This window comes from Chinchilla lanigera, unplaced genomic scaffold (genome assembly GCF_000276665.1).
Source record: "Chinchilla lanigera isolate Chin_1 unplaced genomic scaffold, ChiLan1.0 scaffold00162, whole genome shotgun sequence".
Lineage (NCBI taxonomy): Eukaryota > Metazoa > Chordata > Mammalia > Rodentia > Chinchillidae > Chinchilla > Chinchilla lanigera.
Window position 1 is genome coordinate 940329 of NW_004955563.1, and position 27336 is coordinate 967664.

General features: G+C 43.9%; 1 protein-coding gene across 7 annotated transcripts in view; it reads right to left on the reverse strand.

Moving 5' to 3' along the window:
* The window catches only part of Hnrnpm (heterogeneous nuclear ribonucleoprotein M), a 41241-nt gene that overhangs the window by 6505 nt on the left and 7400 nt on the right, over positions 1 to 27336 (reverse strand). For 2 of the 7 annotated variants that reach the window (XM_013509137.1, XM_005413119.2), the window contains exons 2-13: positions 24009 to 24178; positions 16773 to 16825; positions 15854 to 15861; positions 15675 to 15768; positions 13696 to 13887; positions 12697 to 12850; positions 11528 to 11577; positions 10430 to 10490; positions 8191 to 8292; positions 6479 to 6523; positions 5939 to 6016; positions 2292 to 2390 (exon numbers count right to left, since the gene is read on the reverse strand). In XM_013509137.1, the coding sequence (XP_013364591.1) occupies positions 2292 to 2390; positions 5939 to 6016; positions 6479 to 6523; positions 8191 to 8292; positions 10430 to 10490; positions 11528 to 11577; positions 12697 to 12850; positions 13696 to 13887; positions 15675 to 15768; positions 15854 to 15861; positions 16773 to 16825; positions 24009 to 24178 (1106 nt within the window). The remainder of the gene's footprint in view (positions 1 to 2291; positions 2391 to 5938; positions 6017 to 6478; positions 6524 to 8190; positions 8293 to 10429; positions 10491 to 11527; positions 11578 to 12696; positions 12851 to 13695; positions 13888 to 15674; positions 15769 to 15853; positions 15862 to 16772; positions 16826 to 24008; positions 24179 to 27336) is intronic. The other 5 variants (XM_005413123.2, XM_005413121.2, XM_005413122.2 and 2 more) reach the window with 4 other exon arrangements.

Consider the following 27336-nt stretch of genomic DNA (forward strand, 5'->3'; position numbering starts at 1 on the left):
TTTCTTGAGCTCCACCTAGAGGAAGGAAGTGGGAAAGCACACCAAGAAACACCGGACTCGCGGCCTTCTGCCCAGCCCACTCGGCTTTCCCAAGACAGCATACAGATCTAGACATTTCTTGCAAAAGCTTTAAATCAGCACACCACATATTTGAAGAAAAAAGCTTAATTCTTCCCGGAGGCATTCACAGGCCTCAGTGAGCTGACTCCCAACCTGAACCTGTGCTTCACCTACCCCGCCCCACCTGGCCCAAGCCGGTGTGCCGGCATACCTGTGGCCTGCAGCCCAGAGAGGCCCTGCAGGTACTAATATACCTCACCCTGCTGGCATGGCTGCCAAAGGGCTAGGGCCCCGTGTCTCCACACAACTCCCGCCCTAGCCCACTTCCAAGCACCAACTCTGGCGCGTGCCTGGGCTACTCAGTGTCTCCTCTCTGTGACTGTACCACATCCTTCAAAGTCAAGGGTAACAGACCCAACTGTCTGTATAGCACCAAGTCCAGTTGTTTGCACAAAGATCTACTGCTGTGATATGAGCAGGGCACCTAACAGGAAGGCGCTACAGAAAGTAACCTGATAATTCAACTCTCAATGATGTAGCCAAAAAAAAAAAAATCAAACCAGCCAACTACCAACTTAAATATCCCACTTGCTTACCACCACCTCACTACCTTGGGTCTGGTCACAAGCAGTAGCAAGGGATTCTAGGACAGAGGCCTGCACAGCCCCAATCAGAAGGGGTTCTTTTCATGCTCAAGCAGCAGGGAACAGCAAGCCCTGCAGATGAAGTTCCCCCTCAGGCCAACTTCCTGCTACCACATGGAGCAACATCCCAGGCAAGGAGCCCACATCCACTCGTGTGGCACTTTCGGGGCAGAGACGAGGCTGTCAACCTTATCACAGAGTTGAGAGGTGCCACAGACTGGCAATGAAGAAAGCTAGGAGCAAGAAAAACTATAAGCACAGAGTCAAAGGTCATCTTGTTCTTGCCACAGCCAGCCACAAATCAGCACTTGGGCTAAATGACAGCAAGTCTTAAAAATATTTTTTAAAAAACTCTACTATTCCAAGACACAAAATGAAGCCAGTTGTGGCAAAAGGATAGTAAGATAACCTTTAACTAACCTAGCCAGTCACATACAGATATAAACTTCCGTCCCAAATTTGAAAGCTCTAGAACAATATGGAATAAAGTAATAGGCAGTCAGGGCAAGCGAGTTCAGAAAGAGAGCTTCTCTAGCAGCCTAGCAAGACACACACACCCACACAAACCCCACTCAAGTTACCTAACCATGGTCAGGAAAAAGACACACAAGTCTCCACCAAGCAACAGGCCACTCTGGGAAACAGCTCAGCAGTTCCTGACTTTAGAACAGACACTGACGACAAGGCCTACAGACAGCCTCAAGAGGAAAGGTGCTGAGCTGAGGGATTAATCTGAAGATGATCTTCCTAGGGCCCTCACAAAGTCTAAGAACAAGATAACATCAAGGAGATATGGAAAGCTTAGAACGCTGTTGCCCAGCCACAGGCATCCCATGGGGACGAAGGTCCCGAGGCTAAGCGCCCCGAGGCTCCAGAAGCAGGCAGCCCGGCAGCCTCACACCTGCACAGGACGAGGCAGCCAGAGGTGGGAGAAGTTCATATGCTCTAAGACACCTTTGAGGGACCAAGAATGGTCAATCTCCTTGCTCCCCACTGAGGAAGGAGAATGCAACTGACAAGATTTAAATTTTCACAGTCATCTGGACCTTTAAATAGAGAAAAATGACATCTATGTAAAAGAAACTACTTTGCCATCCACCTCAAGCCGAAGAAAGAGTTTCTCTGCACTGAGACAGACCCCAATCCTCAAAGCCTTCCAATATCAGAAAGCTTCCCTGGTCCAGCCAGACCCCTTCCAAAGCCACCAGCCATGACTCCATCCTGCAAACCATAGCACCACAGGTCCTGGAGAACGGCAACCCGTACCCATTTAGTAGGACCTTGAAAAAACTAGACTCGGGCTAGACAGCCAATGGGGTGATGATATAAATAAGCAATATTCATCTCTACCACACGCCAAAACCTTACACCAGTTCCTTAACAAGAAGCCACTGAAAAAACTTAAGACAGACAGTTCTTTTCAGCCAATAACTTAATAGAACAAAGGACTAGAAAACACAATTTTTGAAAGCCAAGGAAAACCAACTGACTTAGTCTGAAAAAGAAGCCCCGACATTAGGCTGAGCCCTGGCAGCCTGAAGCCCAGGGAGTAGACCCCACCCATGTGGGGCTACGGGGCCAGCTTACCCATTCCTCTGCCAAGGGGCTCTCCAAAGCTTCGAGATATGCCCATCTCATTTCTGGCAATGTCTCTCTCAAATCTTCCACCCATGCCACGCTCCATTTCTGTGGAAAAAAATATTACCCTAGGCCTTTCCAGAAATAAGCATTATGCTTCAGATATTACCCCCGCCCCCCAAAAACAGCTACAGATACACAACAGCCACCATCAAATCAGTGTGTATAACTCTGACAGGAAACCCTTATCCCTGGAAAATAAAAGCCACTGCAGGCGAATCTCTCCAACAACCCACCTTCAGTCCATCAGGAAGAACCAACTTCCACTTCTACTGTAGCCGCACAGCAGGCACACGCACCATGCACTCACATCCAGGGCACCTGGCGGGTCACTTGCGAGGCACAACACATCACAGGCAGGCGACAGAACTGCCTGCTGACCCTCAAGCCATCTGCACACCTGCACTACCTGCCGCCACCACCACGGTCCCTTCACAAAGAAACCCAGGCTCTCACGTTAGGGAACCTGATCCAGGCCACACGTCTGCTGAAGAGGTGGCAAAGGCTGCTCTACTACAGATGGACACCCACACAGAACACAGAACTATGCCTGCACATGGACTTGTTTGCTAACTACATTATGGGTACCCTATGTAATGGGACTTGGCAACTTCCCTGTCATTATTTACCATGTCTTTCAAAACAGAGCTCTGAGCTTCTGTGGAGAAAAGGCAACTCACAGCTGCCGCCCGCTTGAGAAAGCCTTCCATGACTCCCATCACCGGCTGCTCCTTTCCTGGAGAGCCTTCGCATGCAAGACTCAAATGTGTATCACACTTGTCTCGGCTCAGAGGTCTCCGAGGAACCCCGCATTATGTATTAATACTAACCTCGCTCCTGAAAAATACAGCAGTACCTTAGTTCATCAGCTGAATTTGTTTTATGATTCTGGAAAAGATACCCACATTTGTGTTTGTGTAGGAAAGATGGCTGTAGTCATGTTTGTTTGAACACAAGTGTTCGTACACTGAGGTACTGCTGTATCAGGTAAAAGAGATGCAATGTAATTGACACTTTTTATTGTACAACTATAAAAAATGTTTATACACAGCCCAAATCCCTACCCTTTCAACAAAGTTACAAGATTCAGAGATGTGAAAATAGGCACAGGGTACCTCTGTGAAGTGACAAGGCCTCCAGCAACCTCACCCTGACTTCTTGTCTGAATCAACCCAAGTGAACCTCAGGGTTTGCTATGTTGGAGAAGTCTCTGACTCACGCGAGCCTGCGGGTGGCAGGCAAGGGCCATTTAGCTCAAAGGAGTGGCCCGACAAATCCTGGGATGAGTGGCATCCTGGCGAAGCTGCTGCTCTCCTCTAACCCTTGTGATAAGTCTGTGAGGGCTGCCGCAGTGCCCCTCTTGAAATAAAGAATCATAAGCAGGCCCTCATGTACATGGCCTCAACTGCCAACAGGGCCCACAGTGCAGGGAATCCCATGAAAACTCCAATTCATTCAAAAGAAAGAATTCCCACTGTCAAATATTAAATCAATCTTTGAGACGTGACAATCATTTTTAAATGTTTGTAGCCATTCTCTGTCAAGATCTGACCTAGACAGACTGACTCACTGGGCCTGAGAGTGTCAGTCCAACGTGGGCACTGGGCCGCCAGGGATGCCTATAAGACATCTTCATCAGCTCTTTAGAATGTGAGTTAACCCTTCCTAGACAGCATTCCACCCAAATGAGAACCCAGATCCAGTGAGGAAGGCCTTGTTCCCTGCTTGAGGACAGACAGGACCGTGAGTACCTGGAGCCGAGGACATCCAGAGAACAAGAGAAGAACAAACTCCACGCTCGGTTCCCCAAGAGCCCTGGCACCCTGACTCTCTCAGCGCCAGGCTCAGACTTTATTTGCTGGGTTTGCACTGCCTAGTTTGCCAACGACTTTGTCACAAGCTCAGCAGCTTCCAGCACCACCTTCATCTACTTCAAAACTGTACCACCTCCACTCCTCAGAGCAACCTGTAGTGACTTTCTAATGACTGAGCAGTTCTGGACTAATCCAGTCAGACTTCCTCAACTTTCACTGTCCACTCACATCCTCTGTACGCACGGACAACAGGCAAGCCTGAAATCACTGGCTTCTGTCTCCACGTTACTAGTGCTGATGGCCTTCCTATACCGTTTTACCATCTTCTAGAACAAGACACTAGGAAGACGAAAGTTCTGGCCCCTTAACCTACAATCCAGAAGCAGAGCAGTCTGACGCTCAGAACACCCTCCTTTCAAGCCAAGATAGTTACTTAACACCGATCCTTGTAAAATGCTTGCTCGCTTTGTACTACTAGCCTGTCACTATAGACCAGCAAGGAACATTTAAACCCGATTCCTCCAGTGTCCCATTGCAGAGTTTATTTTATTTTTTTGTTTTGGTTTTTGCTGGAACCGGGAATCGAACTCAGGATCTTGAGCTTGCCAGGCAGGTACTTGTGCCTCTGAGCCCTATCTTCGGCCCCCAGTTTATATATAAAGCAGCAACTTTCCAGCAGGTAGGGGTCTAAGAGTCAACCAGAATTTAGAGGATTCCCAAAAGACAGACTTCCAGTTAATTGTTCAGCACTGGGCTAACGCTGTGCTGGAGGCAATTCTAAAATGATGGTGAAAAAGCAGGCTCTGGAGCCAGACTGGGTTCACATCCAGGCACCGCCATTTACCAGCCACGTGACCTTAGGCAAGTCACTCTCTGTGCCTCAGCTCCCCATAACATGGGGAGAACAGTACCTGCATGTCCTGTGGTTCTTGCAAGGACCGAGTAGAGTAAGACAACGTTACCGTAGTTTAGCATTATCATTACACGCCTGTCGATCAGTTGGGAGGGTTACGAACTGAATTTGTGCCATGCAAATACTAAGTTAAAGGAGTGTAGTTTTTAGTAATACTCTCTTCTGCCCACAACTTGGAGTCTTCAGGCAGGTAACCAAGAACTTCTCACCTATAGGCAGGTGTGGTGGCACACGCCTATAAAACCAGCATTTTGGGAGGCAGAGGCAGACAGATCTCAAGTTCCAGCCTAGCCTGAGCAACTTAGTGAGACCCTATCTCAAAATGTGAAAATAGCTGGGCGAGGTAGTGAATACCTACAATCCCAGCACTTGGGAGCCAGGAGGCAGGAACACTTTGAGTTCAGGACCAGCCTGAATTACATAGCAAGACCCTACCTCAAAAAAAAGGTAGGTAAATAAAACAGAAAAAATGGGCTTGGGGTGGAACTCAATACCAGTACTACCACGACCGCTGCCACCAAAAAGAAATCTTACCCCAAGCACCCTCAGAAGACAGGAACTTTGAACGTTTTATACTTGGAAGACCATTTTTGAGTCAAAACATAACCACAGATGTCTATGTGCTTTTGAATGAGTCAGTAAAAAGCCTTTTAGCATTTTACTGGAAAATTCTTGGGGGGATTTAGAACTCCGGACATCTCAAAGAGTTAAGTGACAAAGTGAACTCTATCCTTTGAAATATTTAAACATCTGATCAGCAGAAAAGCAGAAGTGAGGTATCATTCAAAGTGGGTGTGCATCCTGAAGCTCTCGTGGAGGCCCACGCCAGCAAGGGGTAGGCACCAGCAGGGAGGAAACACAAATCTTACCATTTATCCGCCCCATGTTCATCCCAGATCCAAACCGCCCCATGTTTTCCATGCCACCACCAAAGGGGCCCTCGATGCCTGCAAGAGAGGTCTGCATTTTAGCACCACACCACTGAGACTTAAGGCTGACCAGAGAAAAGAAAAATGTTTTCCATGTCTTCCACCTGGGGCATTTTCTGCCAATAACTTACCAAATTTAAGGGCTTTTGGAAAGAAAAAATGCTGGTGCCCTTTGTATTAAAATCATCATCTTCAAAAAGCTGACCTGATCCAACCCCTCAATGAACATACAAGCAAAAAGAGGTCCAGAGAGATGGGGTGATTTGCCGAAGGTCACAGAGCTGGTTAGCAAAAGCCAGAGCTGAAAGTCAGCACCCACAAAAGCAATGGACAGGTAAGGAAAGTGATTTCTAGGCTCAAACCGTAGAAACCAAAGTGAGAACTTCATGCAGGGCTTAACACACAAGAAAGAAAAGATGAAAAAAGAGAAAAGCCATACCTAAAAGGGATTACGTTTATACTTTATTTTAAATTTCTTACCTCCTATTTTATTTATTCCAAATCCTATGCCTTCCATTCCCATTCCTTAAAAAGAAAAAGTCAATGAAAACTAAAATTATGCCACAGCAGTAATGTTTAAAGTTTATATAGTACCAGAAATTTCAAACTGAACAAAAAATCTTTAATGACTAATACATTTTCTCTAAAATCAACAGAGGGTTCTTCCTTGTGAACTAGCAAAAATCACACTCCAAACAATTCAAACCTTGAACCAAATAGTCATCATGTGGCTTAGTATTCCGCAGTCTGCAGTTTTACTAAATGACTAATCAGGTGGTATTAAACAAGAAATACATCAATGAAACATTCGCTTTTTAGAATTTTACGGAATAAAAGTAGATTTTAAAATCCTTGCTTCATGTAAAATCCTCAAAATAAAGAGGAGTTCCTACAACACAGACTCCCTCCCACACTCCCAGTCTTCCCTAAGGCATCAGCGAAGGGAGTAAGAGCGCGTGTGCAGCACACGGGTAGAGCTGTCTGGGGTGGTGGCCCAGAGCTAACTCTGGCAAGAGGACCAGGGATGTGCACAAATGACCCTGGTAAGGTTGGAGCATACTGCAATTTCAAATGATTCCAGCAAAGAAAACCACAGTGGGACATAGTGATGCAAGCCTGCAATGCCAGCACTCAGGAAGCTGAGGCAGAAAGACTGCTGTGAGTCTGAGGCCAGCCTTGGGCTACACAGGGAATTCAAGGCCAGCCTAAACTATAGAGCGAGACCCGATCTCCAAAAAAAAAAAAAAACAAAAACAAAAAACAGAAATTAAAATGCTAAACAGCGAAGTTTTAGTCATGTATTATACATGCCTGAGCTTTCATTCATTAGCTATTCCTTGCCTCCTTTATTTATTTATTTATTTATTTATTTATTTATTTATTTATTTATTTATTTATTTCTAGTACCGGGAATTGAACTCACGACCTTGCACTTTCCAGGCAGGCGCTGTGCCGCTGAGCTAAATCCCCAGCCCCTTATTCCTTGCCTCCTTGTCCACTGTTTCCCTTGTGAAGCTCTCCAAACCTTCTCATGTCTACAGATGCCCCTACTTCCACAAGAAGCCATGTCAACGTCGGCAAGTACCCAAGAGTCTGGCTCACAGACTGATCAGGGCACAGTGGCAGTACTGTGATCCCACGATCAGACACCTGCAGTCTGTCACTGACAGTGTGACCTTGGGCAAGACCAACTCTCTGGCTTGTCTTCTTTTATCAAATGACATAACTATCTCTGCTCAGAAAGCCACTGACGATGAAACTAAAAGGATAATGGCTTAAAAAAAAAAAAAGAGGAATCAAGTCAAAAATATAAAATGAAGCTGAGATGAACTTGGAGTTTTGTACTGATTAAATCTTCATTCCAACGGCTGGGGATATTGCTCAGTGGCAGAGCACTTGCTTAGCATGTGTGAGGCTCTGCATTCAATTCCCGATACAAAAAGAAACAAACAAAAAATCCCACCTTTATTCCATTTGAACTACTCAAACCCCATTATCCATTTTTTTTATTTTTTCTTTTTTTTTGACACAGGGTCTCGCTCCATAGCTCAGGCTGGCCTCAAACTCACAGCAATCCTCCTTCCTCAGCTTCCCAAACACTGGGATTACAGGTATGCATCACCACATCTGGCTCCAAATAATGAACTTTGGTAACTTCTCCAAAAATCACCAAGATGCATTATAATTCTCACCTGCAGGCCCTAGGTTTCCCATTCCGATGCCTTTGTTCAGATGATTAGCATCAATAGGCTGCCCTCCTGGTCCTAACCCCATGCCAATACCACCAAGTCCATCTGGAAGGAGAAAAAAAAGTCAAAAGTGTCTATTTCCGTGCTTAGAAGATGGAAACCACCCAAGGCCAGAGAACCTATGTGCTAGAGCTGTCACGCTCCGCTGCCCTGCCGTATTCAGATTCCACTTGGAAGCACTCCCCTTTACTAAGGCACCCCTTTTTACACAGTGTGTGCTTGTACAACAAAGGCAATGAATTCACCCAAAAGTTGCCAAGAACTAGAATACACAGAGTAAGAATCCCAAGTACCTCTTTGTTTCCTCAAATCATGAACTGCAAAATGTCTGATCAAAGGTAACTCCAGACATCAGGTGGCAGGCAGCACAAACACGCCTGACGCCCAGCTCCTGACTGACCTGCAGCCTAAAGCACTTTCCTGATGAAAACAAGTGCTGTGACTCCACAGCACATACTGCACTGAGCTGGTCTCTGATGTGGGCAGTTTCATAACAATAAAGACAGTGTATTTGAGGAATCTCTTTTCTTACTCCCAAAGCTTCCTAACTCTTGACACCCAGCCCGACCTCAGCTTGACAGCCCCAAGCACAGAGACCCAAGAATACAGACTGGAAATAGTCAAGAAGGCCTGACACGGGTGAGGTTCTGGGTAACTGTGGTCTGGGGCTTAAACCAAGACATGCTACTAAGGTCAAAACAATTAAAACCCTGCCAGAAGTTCCCAGGTATTCAATCTGGGAACTTTAAATCCCTGTTTTAATTGCATGGCAACAGCAACAAGAGATCACCAAGGCTACTTTTTCCCAAAGCACTCAAGGCTCTGATGCTGTACCTGTCTGCGAGGCCATGAGCCAGGGATAATGGGCTCCCCGGGGCCCAGTGCTCCTCCCCCTCCAGTAGGCACAAGGGTCAACAAGAGCCATGGCAAGTGACCGGTGCCCGTGAAACCACATGGGCTAAGACAAGGAAACGCAGCCTTCCCTAGACGCTGGTAGTGAGGCCTTCAACAGATAAGCCCTCTGTATTCTTTGGGGGTTTTCTGCTTGTTTCTTGAGGTGTTGTGGATCGACCCCAGGGCCTCAGGCACACCAGCTGTGCTCCACCACGGAGCCTGCCTTCTCCCTACTCCTGAAGCCACTCTCCTCCCGCAAGGCCTCCCTCCACCAAACTACTGTAACTTGGCTCAGGCTCCACTCCACTCCAGTCTCCCTCACTGGGGCTGGCAGCTAGAACTTGGCTCCTATAAGGGTGCTCCCTGGTCCTCCACCCCTCACCAAAGGGGTCTCCCTGCCACGGGTAAGTCCTGGGGACACCAATTCCCCAAGACTCTGCCCTGTCACAGGCATGCCCCCACACTGGTATCAACAGGACACAGTGCTAACATACATCACTCTCAGTGACCTATCCACTCGCCTTTCCTCGCCAGGCAGATCTGCACCTAGGTACTGTAAAAGGCCAATTCTTTTCTCTTCATAAAGATGTGCTTGAGTACAGAATTCCGGGTTTCTGGTTCTGAGTATGTTCAGTTATACCACCATCACTGACAATTACAGAACGTTTTCATCACCCCACATGGAAAGGCCATCCCCACTAGAGTGACTCCTCATCCTCCCCCCAGTTCCTGGCAACTAATAATCTACTTTCTGCCTTTATGGGATTTGCCTGTTCAAGTCATTTCCTTGAGACGGAATCAAGGTTCATAACGTATGTTTCCTTCCTTTTTATGGCTGGATAATATTCTACCATATGGACTTACATTTACCCATTCTTAAGCTAATGGGCCACCTTGACCTCTTGGCTACTGATGAGCCATTCCGCTATGAACATCTCTGTTAGGTTTTGGTGTGGACATAGAATGGAACTGCTGGGCCATACAGTAATAACCGATGTCTTGTGCCTCAGTGCAGTCTGGTTTAATTCCCTTTGCAGTTTCTGGTTCTTCTTTCCCGTGTTACTTTCAAAACACCTAACTACAGCCTCTACATCTGCCTACCTACGACTCAGTAATCCTAACAACCCTTCTTGGTTTAAATGTTTTCTCTGCTTATTTCTCTTTGAAAAATCGACAGAAGGAAAATGCTTAAGAGAACTCCAAGCTAACCTGGCACAAGTTCCAGTGTAACCATAATTTTCCTTGGTTCCTTGTAACCATAATTCCCTGGCACAACTCAAGTACTTACGGGGAAGCTGCTGTGGACGTTCAGGAGGGAAAAAATCTCCCTTTGGTAAGGCCCTCTCATCCTGAAAGAAGAAGCAAACAAAGATATCTAAGAATCCATTTCAGCACTGTTTGCAGTAGCAAAAACAGGACAATTCTCACTAACAGAGAACTAGTTCAACAAATTATGGTATATTATGCCATGGAAAACTATGCAAAGGTGAGCTGGGGATACAGCTCATCAGCACAGCGCCTGTCTCACAAGCCCAAGGCTGTGAGTTCGATTCTTGGTATCCCCCCCCAAAAAACTATGCAAAGGTAAAGAGGCACACCTGCACACACCTGTTACCTTCTTTGTCAAGGGGAAAGAGAAAAACACAGCTGTATTATTGGCAGGGACACCTGCAGGCTGGTGAGTACAGCTGAGTACTGCTTTCATGCTTTTTGACTCTTGAGTCATCCGAATCACACATATTTTTGAAAAACTAAACTGAATGTTAAACCAGGCCTGGTGGCTCACTGTGACAAGGTCAGCCTGGGTTACTTAGTGAGTTCAAGGCCAGCCTGAACTACACAAGGAGATCCTATCTCAAAAAAAAAAAAAAAAAAAAGAAAAATTTCTTTACACTCCTTTTATCTTCTTCCTGAATTGAGTCCCAACTAGACTTCTCTGAGAACATTTTACCCATGTTTGTATTAACTATTATCTTTGGCACCAACACAGCAGGACTAATATTTCATCAGGCAGAAATGTGCTCCAACAGACATTACCTTAAATGCTGTCTGAACCAAAGACGTAACTCTGTTCACCATAGATCTAATGATAATCAAACATTATATTGTATTTTGAAACTGAAAACCTACGTATCTTTGAAAGTGATCACTTGCTCGAGTAGGATAGTCAGGTGACTTCCTGAACATGCCAATCATAGCCAACTAGGCAGAAAAATCTACATGAGCTACAAGAGCTGCATGAGCAAAAGACGCACAGTATGCTCAACACATTGTAACCTATTAAGCTTAGAGTGATCCCTAAGTTTAGCAGAGTGGTCATATGCACTTTTTTTTTACTAGACTTAAACTTGAGCATTGCATGGAGAAAGGAGTGCTATCAACTTACCATTTTGACGTGCATTGGTCTATCAAATAGCAGCTGGCCATTAAACATAGCTGATATTACAATTAAGGCTGTTTCTTACAGTTGCAAAACAAATTTAAAAACATATTGCACAGCTATCAGTTTAAATGGTGAATTTATAAGCCATTTAAAGTCTTCATTATATTTTCATGTATCTGCTTCTACAACAAGCATCACAGTAAAGAAAGCTTGAAGGAAAAAGAAAAGAAATTTCAGCTTATTTTTTAGGTGTGAAGCTTCAGACCCTCACACTTCTCAGCCAGTTTTCCTCGTAAGCAGCTGCATCAGTTTTCTGTACGTGTCCAATAGGCCAGGTATCCTGTCATTTTCTTTTCTTTTTTTGGGGGGTCTTTTTGAGACAGGGTCTCGCTATGCAGTTCAGGCTGGCCTCGAACTCGCAGCGATCCTCCTGCTTCAGCCTCCCAAGGGCTGTGATTACAGGTGTGAGCCACCACGTCCAGCATCACTTTCTGAAGTACTATGTTTTCTGGGTAAGATACTCAGTGACAAGTCTTGTCTGAGTTTAACGGCTCCGATCACAGGTGGCACCTGCCATTGTGATTTAAAAAGATGTAACTCTTGGCCAAGGGCAGTGGCCAATATCTATAATCCCATCTGCGAGCTAGGGAGGCTGAGCCATGAAGATCTCAAGCATGAAGCCAGCCTGGACAATGGTGCAAGATAATGTCTCAAAGCCCAGCGTGGTGGTGCACACCTGTAATCCCAGCACTCGGGAGGCTGAGGCAGGAGGGTACACAGTGATTTCAAGGCCAGCCTGAACTACATAATGACTCCCTGTATCAAGAGGAAAAAAAGCTGGAAATGACCACTCATGGACATGTGCCCATCTTCTCCATTCTAATTACCCCTTCCAGCCATATTATTTTTAATCAATTCCAGCCTATAGAACTTTCAATTTTCACAGCATTACATTCCTTCCAGGCACACAGGAAACAAGCATTTAGGGCCAGGGCATGTCTCAGTGGTAAAGCCCAGCGCGTGCAAGGTGCAGGTCCAAGGAGGCCCTCGGTTCCATCCCCAGTATCAAAAGCACACCAGCCACCTCTTCCTCACACAAACCTACATTACTGCCTAAAACAGCCGTTGAGGTCACCTTGTTCACCTCAACCTGAATCTCTGCAAAAGGATACATATTGCTTGCACAGCTTCAATGGACTGCTCAAAAGTCACAGTGCCTATTCCACGGCTTTTCCCATCTTTATCCTCCAGAATGTCTGCTCGGACCACCACACCAGCCATACTAAATACTTCCTTCAGTTTCTTCCAGCCAACTTTATAATCCAGCTAATTGAGAGAAGGGGGAGGGGGTAAAAACTTCAATGTCAACATCTAAGAAAAACAATTTCACTGTATGAACAAGAAATACTTTGAAAACAAGCGCTAGATGACATCACAAAAACTAATACACTGCAGTGGAATTTTTCAAATACAATTACGAAGCCCAGTCTTAAGTACTCTGTTTACTATCTCTTTTCTCAAAAGGAACAACTTAAACCTCTTCATACTTCCAAAGTAACAATTATTTTATGACTATTTAAAAAAGAAAAAAAAAAAAGGGCTCCCCTGCTAAGGCTTACCACCCAAACCTCTTTTTTCTAAAAACACTTCCCCTTCAGACACAACATGGAGAGGCAGGTGTCAGGATGCTGTCTCTGCCCACTCCTGCTCAGCACACACTGCAAAGTAAACCCACAGAGACCGCAGAGCCAGCTGCCACTTCTGTGAACACCCGCAAACCTCAGTAAAGGTGGCCCAAACAGGACTACGGTCAAGCCTATGACTTAGGAATAACGCCAACACCAGTTTTTATAAATGAAATGTGCCAGGTGTGGTGGCACACACCTGTAATCCTAGCACCTGGGACGCTGAGGCAGGAGGACCGATGCAAGTTCGAGGCCAACCTGGGCTACAAAGTAAGTTCAACGCCAGCCTGAACTGCATAGCAAGACCCTGTCTCAAAAAGACCCCTCCCTTCCAAAAAAACTCAAAAGTATAAATCGAGAAGCTAAAGTAACCCTCATTTAAATTTTTCCTCTCAAGTGACAGAATTACTTTTAAAACACCTGGTCAAGAGCAGCTCATAAAATTCTGCACATTTTCGACTATACACAATAATTCCATTTACTTACATTTGCTACAAATACTGTGCTTCCAAGTCTTCCAGCCTGCAATGCATGGATAATCTCATTTGGGATGTTAGGATTATTTAGGATACTGGGTGGGATATTAATCATTCCTGGGCCACCTGGTCCCATACCCATCCCACCGGTCGTAGCCATCACCTTTTGCATTGCTCTCCTGGCATGTTCACCATCAGGATCCTGAAACAAGCACAGAAGTGTTACGCGGAACCAACCTAGTGACAATTAGAACCATACGTGCATGATAATATTTCCAAAATTTCTGCGACTGAAACGCTGTTTGGAAGACATTTCTCAAATATATTAACATGAAGAAAAATGAATGAAACAAGAAAGAAAAGCCAGGCATGACGGCAACACTCAGGAAGGAAGCTGAGGCAGAAAGACTGCCTTGAATTCAAGGCCAGCCTGAACTACATAGCAAGACCTTGTCTTAAAAAGACAGACGGAGACAAAGACAGAGACAGAGACAGAGACAGACGAGAGAGAGAAAAGGCATAAAATTTAGTTCTGAACATACAACCGTCAACCAAACTAAGTAAAGAACAAAAGACAGAGATGACATAATTAGCTGACCCTATGAAGACTTTCCCAAATGAAGTAAGATAGTTCTGGGCTTAGTAAAGCCAAATCTTGTGTAATTTCTGTGAAACCATCAGTGATTTTTCCAGAAGTCTGAAAGCACAATTCTGCATTCTCCACGTGCTCATCCCTTGAGCACTCTGGGTGCTGGACTCATTCGTGCACGTGACATCTGAGCAGAGCACAGAGACTAGCGGGATGTGAAGCTCTGGTACTGCACTGCCCCTTTGAGCCCTGTTCTACTACACATGACCACAAGAGACCTCACATCCCACCACGCTTTCCCTCAAAGCTCTGAATACACTGTCCTTCCCAAGAAGATGCACAAAATTTAAGGAGCGACTCAGTCAGCAACCAAAAACCTCCTCACAGAGAAGGAAGATATTTGATATGGATCAGATATGAAAGAAAATTTAAATAAAAGTAAACTCACTTTAAAGGGGGAAGGGGGCCCGGGAATATAGCTCAACTGTAGAGTATCTGCCTAGCATGTGCAAGGCCCTGGGTTCCATCACAGCACCAAGACAGAGATGAGAGACTGTGACAGTGACAGAGATGGAGACAGGAAGGGAGGGGAGTGGGGAGGGAGGAGAGGGGAGGGAGGGAAAAGAGAAAAAGGGGGCTAAGAACAGTGTTCAGATTGGCAGATGTAGTAAGTGTCTCTTACTTGCAGAGGCCCAATAAAAAACCACAGGCTCAGTTGAAGTGTCCCTGCAAAAACAAGGCCTAAGGAAAGTGGTTAGCTTAAGTCCCTGGGGTTCTACTTGACCTCTACTCCGAAGTTCACAGAAGAGTGGAGTAACTGCTGGAGCCTGTGACTGACCCTCTTAATTAAAAATAGGCTAGGCCACATGCTTATAATCCCACCTCCTGGGAAGCTGAGGCAGGAGAATTGCCATGAATTCAAGGCCAGTCTGGACTACATAGTGAGTTCAAGGCCAGCCTGGTCTAAATAGTGAGACCCTATCTCAAAAACTTAAAAGAAAAAAAAAAGAAAAAAGAAAAAGAAAGGCCGGGCGTGGTGGTGCACGCCTATAATGCCAGCACTTGGGAGGCTGAGGCAGGAGGATTGTTGCGAGTTCGAGGCCAGCCTGGGCTACAAAGTGAGCTCAAGGCCAGCCTGAACTGCATAGCAGGACCCTGTCTCAAAAAGATCCCCCCAAAGAAGTTGTAATAACAAATAAAAATTAAAACAACAAACAGGCTGGTCTGCTCAAGGACCATTCTTGTCTTCTAATTCTGAATAAGGACAACTCCACATACAGTCACCTAGTGTTAATCTCAAGCATACTTCCAGGCTGGAGGTGTGGCTCAGTGGTAGAGTGCTTGCCTAGCACGTACTAGGCAAAGGCACTGCCAAAAGCACGTTTAAAGAGAGTGCTTACTTCTTTGACTTTCAGTGGTCTTCCACTCAGACTATGCTTGTTTAGAACTTCAGCAGCTTTTTTCATGCTTTCTTCCATCTTGAATTCCACCACGCTATGAAAAGCCAAAAGGAAATGAGTGAAACCAATCCTACAACTTGAAAGTTTCAAATGCCAATAGGAAACTAGAGGATACTTACGCACATCCCTTTGGAAGAAGACACAGACCAGTCAGAAGAGCAAGGAAAAGGGGAAAAAGAAAAAGAAAAAATAGTAAATATCAATGACAGTTACAAATAAAAATATGATTTATGTAATAAAGTTAGTTTTTAAAAAATTAACTCTCCTAAGAGAAAGGTGACAGAGCTGCCACTAGCCTTCCTGAACAGCTGGGGCTCCTTCGGCTCTCCCTTCCCACACATTACCACCAGTGCACGATACTGGCTATAGTTATGATGAGCAGACCGAAATTCAGGTTCTCCAAGAAATCACACAAGCTTTAGATCTGCTTCCCTCTGTACTCAATCAATCTCTTACCATACTCCTACTAGATCCGTCCGTCCCATAAATTAAGCTCGTCCTTTTGATTATTCTAAGCCATTCTATTGCACAACAGAAAATAGTGTATGTTCTCGTTAAACTAGGCCAATTTTGAACATTCAGGTTTGTAGTATTTGGTTTACAATTTACTGGCACAAAGGCAACTTTTCAGAATCTTGGGTTCACACAACTTTCAAATTCAGCAAACAACCAAGAGTAACATTTTCTAGACAAGAACACACGTTTTACGTTAATTATACCACCGCTAAAATTCCATGCATAACTCACACACAGCCAATTCCTCTGTTAACAAAGAGACAATGCTACTTGCTGTTGGTCCCCAGTTACCCAAATTGGGCATCCAAACAGAATACCAAAGCGCTCTTTGGCCAGCCATTTGGAAAAGCGGGACTCCCACTTGCAAACCCCCTCCCATCCCACTCGAATGTTGGCAAAATCAAACATAGCTACGGTAACATGAGCACTCACTGCCTTCCTGATTTCATTCGAGTCCACGTCACCATACAGTTACATTTGTCATGTAGTAAATCCACAGAAGAAATTCTCTCAGACACTTACCCTTGACTTTCCTTCAGCGTCCATTAAGAGCTCCACGTATGTTACCTCACCAACTACAAATCAGTTTCCAGACGACACATAAACCAAGGGAGAAAAGCCAAGAAAACAATGGGAATTTAGAACAATCATCAGCAACCTTGTATGGAGCCTCTGCCTTAATAAGAAAGCCCAGAAACACTCCATATTCTCTAAGCCACCAAACTAGGCATTACAGGTGTGCAGTAAAAGTAGGTGAAAAGTCATTAACAATATGTCCTTGATTTTCCTCCCACCAAAAACAAGCTCCTTCCACAGATGTCCATTATCAATTTCCCTGCCTGGAAAACTCAATTCATGACTAGAGGCAACCCAAATCTGTAGGAACGAACTCTGCATAATTCACTTTTTAGGGAAGGGAGGAAAAGCTTTATATGTACACTCTTACTCATCAAAGCAGGCAACAGTGCACAGGTCACCACACCACTGAACTGAGCTCACACATTACAAATACAAGGGTATGCGTACACATAAGCTCAAAGGCACACACACGGCCCAGGCCTGGCTTTGTGGGTGTACACCTATGTGATCAGAGCCCCTTGTTTGGTTTAATGTTCTTAGTACCATCCTGAAATTCAGAAATTGTTAACAAGAGGCCCCAGGCTTTCCATTTTGCAGTAGGCCTCACATATTCTGGAACTAGTCCTGCACACAGAACCAGGCTCCACAATTTAGAATCAGAATGTTTGAATATACAGTCATGAAACCAGAGCAGCATCTGGATTCTCGTTAGTTAATTAAGCCAGGCTTTGTTCTTGCTGCTTTCTATAAGCCTTCCCCATAAAAGGACACAAATTCAGATTTAGGGCTCAGTTGGCAACTAAACAGTTAAAGGCCTACATTCTAAGCTGCGGGGAGTGGGGACACCACACAAAGCATTTCAAAAGTTCCTGCAGATTTCCCTGCAGGTTTGGGTTGTCCACTCATGACCACCATGACCAGATGATGTTAGAATCCATCAAGACAACCACCAAAATGGCTGCTGACCTGGAAGATGGCACACTTCAACAAATTTCAAGCATTAACTCAGAGAAAGCAATCTTTTGGCAGGCTCTCCAAAATTAAAAAAGGGTTTATTCTCAGGAATCTTTTCTCCTGGAAGAATAATTCTGTACGTTAAAGCCTTTTCCCATTCTCTTAGGTTTAGCACTAGACACAAAAAATTAACCCACTTAATGGCCTTGACAAGTCCTGCCTATTCCAACTCCTTGTCCCAAAGACATTCAAGTTTTATTTTCAAATTAATACAGAAAGATTTAAATGGGAAACAAGAAAACTACCTCACAAATTAACACTTTGATGGGCACACATATTAATGGATTTGTACCATGCTGAGGGCAAGAAGGCCAAGTGTTCAAGGTTTAATTCTACAGTCTCACTTTCCTTGTCCATTCCTGAAATGTTACAGAACTAGCACTTTGCACAAAACAGAAAGGAGAATTAGTGCAAAGAAACAAAAAAGAGGAGGAACCAAAAGAGTTAACTTTTGGAGAATATATTACTGTGAGACAACTAAAAAGTCACCTCAGCCAAAGCGCAGTCAGACAAACTGGCTTTATTTTACCCTAACAAAAGTACAGCAATTCCAAATGTGGCAATACCCGAGACCATGTTAAAAGCCATTTATTTCAAGAACAGCAGTCATTCAGGAACCAAATGCCAAGTAATGTCAAAACGGGGAAGAGACCCCAAGCTTATTTCTTACCAGCTGTGACTACCACCTATTAACCTTACACCCACAATATCTAACTCAAGACAACTGTACGCTGTCAGAATTCAAATACTGCTGCATTTGAAATGGTCTACCTGTGTCACTAAAGAAACTTTCATCAAAAAGCTCTTTTTTATAACCTAAAAAGCCCAAACCAAACTTTTTTCCTTGGTCATAACTGTTTTAACAAAATAGCAAGTTATAAATTATAACCATTTCCACTTCACATTCTAGTGATGGCACACACCCAACTTCAACCTTTTCCACTAAAACAGTGGCTTTAAAAATACTTCCTTCCCCAACGTCAGTTATCCTTTGTGGCGTCAGCGTGAGCAGTGCTGTCCTTAGGCACCATCAGTACTAAGCATGCCCCTTACAGATGTAGACCATCCCCATCTCTGCCCTGAGAAGCTCCGCCAGTCCAGTCTCACAAGATATGCAATCATTTCTCCTTCACACTTCCCTCCAAGATAACCCTGAAGCCTTTAAAGAACCACTTCTCTTTTAGGTCTATGAAATCAAAGCAAAAGTGTGTGCTATCAGTACAACTCCCAGTAAGAATGTGGAGGCAAAACTGGCCAACCACACACCTCCAACGATATGGAGTTTAAAAGAATGAACCACCAGAGCAGGTGGACAGTTAGGAGACAGAGCAACCTCACAAAGTGGGTTATAAATGGGGAACATTGCTGTTCCTCCTTTCTCCTGATAATGGGAGAAATGCATGGGATCCCAAAAGTAGGCTGCTTACACAAATTTGATTACAACTTTTAACATCAAAATATCTAAATGAAAATAGTAAAACTGAAAAAAAATCTAACACCACACATTATTCTCTACCTTCTTTAAAAATGCCAAGTAATCAATTTAACCAACAAGTAGATTATAAAAAATATTGGCTGAAGAATAAAATAAAACATCATGAGGCTACACAGATAACCAACTCAAGTGGAACTCATGTAGTGTTGGAACTACTTTATTTAACACTTTTGCAAGCTTTTATCAAAAAGTGCTTCATCATTTCTATATTCCCATTTCCTGCTCAAATCTGTAATGGCCAAAAAATAAAGGGAATACAAAGGCTAAATCTTCACTGAACAGAATTTACATATGATAAGGTCTTTAATATTTGAATTATTGTGGGGGTTCTAGGGATTGAACACAGGGTCTCACACATGCTAAACACATACCAATGAACTATACTCCCAGCCCCAAGACCTTTAATTATTTTACACCACGACTGACTGACTCATGGACAAGGTAGAAAATGACCAAGCTCACATTTAGTACAATCTGTGACAACAGCAAAAAGGCCACGACCTTTGGGCCAAAAACAAGAATAAACCAGACAAGCTGCACTGCTTGGGTTCGACTTCAGTATTCACGCCTATGAATGCTTCAGCAGAACAAGGCTTTCCAAAGTCCAGGCTGAACTTCCAAGAAAAATACTGCCAGGAGTGGTGGCGCACACCTGTAATGCCAGCACTCGGGAGGCCGAGGCAGGAGGATCAGTGAGAGTTCGAGGCCAGCCTGAACTGCATAGTGAGCCAGGGATATAGCTCAGAGGCACAAGAGCCTGCCTGGCAAGTGCAAGGTCGTGAGTTCGATTCCCGGTACAAAAAAAAAAAATACACTGCATAGTGAGACCCTGTCTCAAGAAAAAAAAAGAAAAAGAAAAAGAAAAATACAAAGGAGCTAACAGATTGGGTAGTGATTTTATTAAACTGAAAACAGACTCATAATGCAGGCTGTCTTCGAGAGCCTGCAGAGTTTTCTTTGGGACTATATTTGCCCGCTGGGCCGCAGTTTTCTGTCAGCTGGAATCTGAAATTTACTTAAAGTAATGCGTTAAATAATAAGAGGATTAAGTGCTTAAAGAAATCTTTGATTACACAAGTTAAACTGACCATTACTAAACCTGCGATTGATTTGAAAGTAAACTACATCACCAACCTTACATTCTTCCTCGCACCAGGCTCCATATTTACTCCCGGCTGGGCCACAGGTGCGCCACCTCAGGCTGCCAGCTCCAGTTAAGCCAGGAAAACAAAGGCCCAGCACTGAGCTCTCTTTGTCTACACAGGATTTCATGTTCTCAAACTAATGTAGCACACCATTTAAGTTTAAAATGCCCCAAATCAGGCTAGGGATGTATCTTGCCTAGCATGCACAAAGCCCTAGGTTCAATTCCCAGCACCACCACCCACCCCAACCGACAAAGAGAGAAAAAAAACTAAGCTCAAGATCACCTTTTACTCTCACAGAAACCTTTATTTCTTCCACCATTCCTTACAGTAAAACACTGTATCTCGTCATCTGTCATGATGCAACTGAGCAGCTGTGAGTGTTAGTTACTTTCAAAGCTGCTTTGGTAACTTACAGTTTTTTTTGAAACCTCCAATTTCATCTAACACTAGCAGCTCCTTGGTATTCACAGTATCATTTGTTCCACGTGATACTGTATCTCTACTTAAAAATAAGCATGGTCAAAAGGAAAAGACAGCTAGACCAGGAAGGGTAAGGCAGGAGCAGATGCTTAAGGCAAGAGGAACTCCTGAAAATAGTCTACTTTCCCGACTGACCGGTGCGTCAGTCACACTGACTGGGTCGGTGTGAGTGTGTGTGTTTTGGCTAAACACAGCAGCCCAGCACACAACCAAACACAGCTCTCAACACAATTTCTCTTTAAAGCTCCCAGCATTGATTTCATGATGGTGCCACTCAAGCTCTTGGTTCTTTCTAAAGGGCAAGGCCTCCTAAGGGCCAGTTTCCACCAGATTATTAACCAGACCTCCCAGAGTAGTGTTAAATGCTAAAACTAAACATGGAAAATACATTATCTGGTGTCAAAGAAAAAGAAAATCTGGAGTCGAGGAGGGGTATGTGCAACACACATGACTATCCTTAGAAAAGTTCCCCTCTTGGGTCGGGGACATAGCTCAGGGCTGGGGCTACAGCTCAGTAGCACAAGCGCCTGCCTGGCAAGTGCAAGGTCCGGAGTTCAATATCCGGTACCACCCCCAAAAAAGGGAAAGTTCCCCTCTTGCCAAAGCTACGACTCTTCTTCTAAAAGGCTGCAATTTGACACTGTCCAATGACGGAAAATTCAAGTTAAGGACAACTAATTCTAGCTCTTATTCCACTAGTTTCCTGCAACAGCAGGACTCAGATTTCACTGGGGTAAACTCTCTAAATGCAGCCTAGTAAAGACTGGTTGAGTGTGTATGCCCAAATCGCTCTGGCTCGTCCACTGAAGATTACAGTCAGACCACCCCCTTTAGGGCATAAGCGCCTCTATCTGCCATTTCTTCTCGTGTGTATGTCTTCAAAAAACTTAAGATCTACTGCTAACAGATTTTAAGTAAATATTTCAGATTTAAGTAAATGTTTAAACATATTTTGGTTTATCAAGACATGAATTAAAATGTACTTCCAAACCTTATAATGAAAAGCATGAAATTATTTCTTAAGGAAGCATAAATACATAAACACCGTAAATGTCTTTACACCTTATATACTGAATATAAGCATTACCATAAAAGATTACCTTTCTCTTCTAACTTTCCTTACAATCCAATACTGCATATAATTTAATTAAACAGCAAAATAATTTAACCAGTACAGGGGAGCTCTTAACAAGAACATTTGAGGTTTGTTAAAAATAATGGATTTACTGCACACCTGTAATTCTAAATTACAACACCAAAAATACACTGAAAAGGGCTGAACCCAGGCATTCATAGCAGTATGCCAGGGGAATATGAGAACCAGTTTGGAAGTATCCAAATCAACCACCAGGCTGGCTCCACACTTTACAGTGCAAAATAGTAAATTGAGGTGAACTGCTTCTACATCCAGAAATGTCATGGCTGCTGCTGCTGCTGCTACCAGCTTTAACGCTTCCAAAACTGAATTGCTGAATGGTTAAGCAGTAAAAATATCATCTACTTTATCCATCTTGTCCCAAAACTGGTTCACACACTCCTAAAAATGAAAAAGGAATTTGGCCTGCAATCTCTTACAAAATTCTAACAATTGCATTTTCAAAGCCACATTCCTGGTTCTTGGAACTACTACACCTTATTATCAATGGAAATAGCAATTCAGCGATTCAACCAAATCACAAGAACACAAATTTGGGGATTATTCCAAAAACTAATTCGAATGAGATCCAACTCAGAAATTCTAAGCTTATAATGAAGCAGCAGTCCCAAAAACCAAGAACACTGCATCTGGGATGCCACATGACACACCCTTCAGACAAAAGAAACTTCACTCTTGCCCTAGAGTATTGGCAGGAATGATTTGGCTGATCAAGGCAGAAAACAAACCTCACACCAAAACATTTTTCTATCTGCGTTATCTGGAGAAATACCCTGTGGGACGGAGGTTCACGTTGCCTAGTGCTTCTTGCACATCATGGCCAAAATAGCGATGGGATCACGATGGCAGTGGCCATTCAGGTAGCACCCAATGCAGGTAGCACCAGCACACATACCAAAATGACCTACCCAAGTGGCATCTTTGTCACTGAAATGTTAATCATTTGACAAATCATGCTCGCATCTCTCTTCAGTATGAATGCTCCAGCAAACCAATACTTTTCAGTCCTTCAAAAAGACTCCATTAAGGATGATTTCATTCTAACTTGCCATTTGGGGAGAGGGAAGCTCAAGACATACAAATTGTTCTCTAGCAGTAGTTTTGTCTAAACCAGGGCTGAGCAATCATTTAATCTTGAGTGCTGCCAGCAGGACCAACATGTAGGGAAGAAAGGAAGGCAACAGCAGGACAGGAGTGAGGAAGGAGAGGACACGGAAGCAGCCTGCTAGGGTGAGGCAGAAGACCCTGGGGACATCCTTCTCAGACCTCCTGGTGGCAGCTAAACTGAGTTGCTTCCCTTTGCCCTAAGCCAGAACATGGACACCTGGACTCGGCCAGTGTGTACCCATTAGGAACCATGTTACCAAGCAGATACCTTATTTTGAATCCTCCAATTGCCAATCTATTTTTTCCCAGGGGGTTGAAGCCTAATGGTTTAACTGAAGCTAGTATTTTATGCTTGGAATCTGAGCAGCACACATTCCAGCTACCAAATTTTGATCCCAAGAGGACATCCACAATATTTAAACAAACTAACTTCCTGTTGTATTTTAAAAGCATAAAACAAATTTTAAAAGAAAAAAACTTCTCCAAGTAATGTAAGAATTCAATGAATTTCCTTAACACAAAAAGGCTCCCCTCAAGACTAATCAGAGTCCTATTAACCGTATTAAGCCAGTAAAATCATTTATAGATCAAGGGACCATACACACCACCCTGACACACAGGCATGACCACAAAAAAGGGGGGCAGGGTAAACTCTAAGCCTGGACAGAACACAAGCTCCTCCCAGAACAGCTTCCACTGACAAAAAGTAACCAAAGAATTAGCCACAGAGAAGATGACACACCGACCTCCTTACCCTACTCCACCACTGGTACCATTACCTTTTTCTTTAACCAGGTCTTTAAGTGACTGCCACTTCACATCGAAAGGTATGTTTGTAATGAAGGCGCGGTATCTTTTAGTTGGATTGGCATATGGCTCAAAGCGATTGCCTCCTCTTTTTATATTTTTCTCCTTCCTCTTCTCATTCTGAGTAGGCCGTTCTCCTTCACTAAATTCAAAAGGGGGGAAAGGTTTGTATTAGCACAAATTAAAGCCAGTATTTATCATTCGCTAGGTTCACAATTTCACAAATTTAAATACAACATAAAACCATGACTGGTTTGATGTGAGACATTCAAACCAAAGTGCACCATAGGAAAGTTACAGTAATTGCTCCTTAAAACTCATCTAATAGACCATTCCCAAAACAAGTGTGTTCTTATAGGCTTACAAATGCTCCTATGCGCTGTAATACAGAGGAGTGTAGGCCAATTCCTTGCCTGAGGTGTGTTCATTCCAAGATGAAAACAGGAAAAGAGAAGGGAATACTTATAAGATCTCATGGAATGGAAATGAGGTAGTACTCAAGGGGAAAACCAATTCCAGCTTCATAAAAATGTCTTTTACTGGGAGGGCAAGAATATGAAATGGTACATTCACTAGAAAAAGCCATGTGGCAGTTATTCAAAATTATATACAGAATTATCATATAACCCAGTAATTATCCTGGGTATTTGCCCCCAAAAATGTAAAGCAGAAACCGCAATATGTGTACATCAGTGCTTATAGCAGCATTAATGATTAAAAGCCAAAAGATGAAATAAAGTGCTGACCAGCAGGATGAAAAGGATGAACAAAATGTGATATATTCGGCATGGAACATTATTCAGCCATCAAAAGCAATGAAGTTCTGGTTTTGTTTTGCTTTTTGATTTTCAGTCAGGGTCTCACTATGTCGTTCAGATTAGCCTTAAACTCACTAATACCCTCGGCAGGGCTCGAACCTGAAGGAATCCTCCTGTCTCAGCCTCCCAAGTGCTGGGATTACAGGCATGTGCCACCACACCTAGGCTAAAGGAATGAAGTTCTGATACACACTACAGCACAGAAGAACCTTGAGGATATTGTAAAATTAGCCAGATACCAAAGGACAAATACGTTTTGATTCTGCTTGTATGAGGTGTTTTGTTTTTTTGGTTTTCTTTGGTCTTTTTGAGACAGAGTCTCTCTATGTAGTTTAGGCTGGCCTTTTTGCTTTTTTTTTTTTTTTTTTTGGTACCGGGAATTGAACTCAGGACCTTGTGCTTGCCAGGCAGGCGCTTGTGCCGCTGAGCTATATCCCTGGTCCCTAGGCTGGCTTTGAGCCCACGCTGTTGCCCAGGCTGGTCTCAAACTCACCAACAATCCTCCTGCCTCAGCCTCCCAAGTGCTGGGATTACAGGTATGCGCTACCATACCCGGCTGCATGAGATATTTAGAACAAGCAAATTCATAGGCAAACAGTAGGGACTAGGGGAAGCAGAAATGGGCAGTTAATGTTTAAGGAAATAAAATTCTAGGAATAAAGTATGGATGGTTGGGGAGCACTTTTTAACTGTATACTTAAAGAGGCTAAAATGGCACATTTTACATTTTTTAAAAAACTCAAAGAAAGGGGGAAAGTGGGGCTGGGGTGCAGTTCAGTGGTATAGAGTATGTAGTTAGTTTGATGAGGCCTTGAGCCCCATCCCCAGCAGAACAGAAAGCAGGGGAAGCAAGGCCAGGAGTTGGAAAAGGGAGAGAAGTTGGGGGGAAGAAAGCAAAGGAGGGAGGGAAGGAGGGAAGAAAAGCTGCTACACCCTACCACTTTGAATCTGGAAGACTTCTACGTCTGAGGAACCCTGGCAGGTAGAAGACAGAATACAACAAGATTCTACCTTCAGCAGTAAAGGGTAGATACTTTTTAGGCACACTTTTCCCTGTAAAACCCTTGACCTTCATAGGCCTCCCTTTCCCTTTTCCTGGTTCTGTCTTTGATTAGAGCATTTGTGCTTCCCAGATGTAACACTGTATCTCTAAGCTCTACAGATACAGTTTAGATTCAGAGTGAAACAAAGAAACGGAAGCCCAGCCAGGGCTACCACCTTAGAAGTGGCCAGCACCGGCTGACAGAGCTGCTCTCTGTGCTTCCTCAGGTTCAGCCTGCGCTAACCCAGCAAGGCACCGAGGTAAGGTGACAAGCAGGAAGCAGCAGCCTCAGTTTCTCAGAGCACTCAGCCTTGCACATCCTGAGTCCCCAGCACTATGATTTCACCAGTAAAAACTCAATGACCCAAACCACAGGCTCTGGCAAAGTTTGTGTTGCAGGACCAAAAAAAAAAAAAAAAGCTAAGAATATGCTATTGACAAAAAATTTTAAAAAAACCATGGTATTGAAGACTTGTAAAACTATCTTTATTTAACTAAAGGGCTGATCTTTATTCCAGGGTATGGTTTCCTTTTGTGGGAGGACACTGTTCAAATACCAGACAGTAGCTACAGAACTTTCTTTTAACACAGTTACTTGGAAAAACTTCAAAGTTAACAATGTTTTTTTGGCAGGGCAGTGTCCCCTGACACAAGGTTGCATTATGTATTTCAGGCTGGCTTTCAACTTGCCAGGCTGGCCTCAAATTCACCCTGATCCTTAGCCTCCCAAGTGGTGGGATTATAGGCATGGGCTATGTAGCTATCTGGCTTTAAAGTTAGCTTTCTGAGAGCCATGCACGTTAGTGCACTCCTGTAATCTTGGCACTTGGGAGGCTGAGGCAGGAAGGACTGCAGCAAGTTCAAAGCCAAGTGAACTACACAGCAACACCGTCTGAACCTCTCCAAAGTAAACTTTTTACAACCTTAAAGACGTCTTTGCTGGGGCCCAATATCCAAAGATAACAGGCATGCCAGTGAAGGTTCACACTAGTTCGATTCATCCCTCACTTGACACGTACGCTTCTTCCCTGATGTGAGCTACACCAATGCAAAATCTAGACACTTCCCTTCCCATGGCCCAGTGGCTAAAGTGTCATGGCCACTGCAATCCCAGACTCCTTACAATCTTCAGTAACAGGATCCCCAGTTTCACAAGAGACCCCTGCTGGTGTGGTTGCAGACCACAAAGCAAATCCGACAGGAAACCCACAACTACTCATCTGTCTACTGCTTAGGAAGACCCTGCACCAAAGTCTGCCAACCAGAACATTATCTGGAAAAGGACCTCTTACTCTTCCTTGGCAGCTGATGAGGAAAGTGTTACTAAAAAATCATAAAATATAGGTCAATCAACATGTTATGGTCTACCAGAGGGTCTACAGATAGAAACAGATTTTAATGTAACTGGCTGCTTTTTAAACCTCCAATATTTAAAGATTT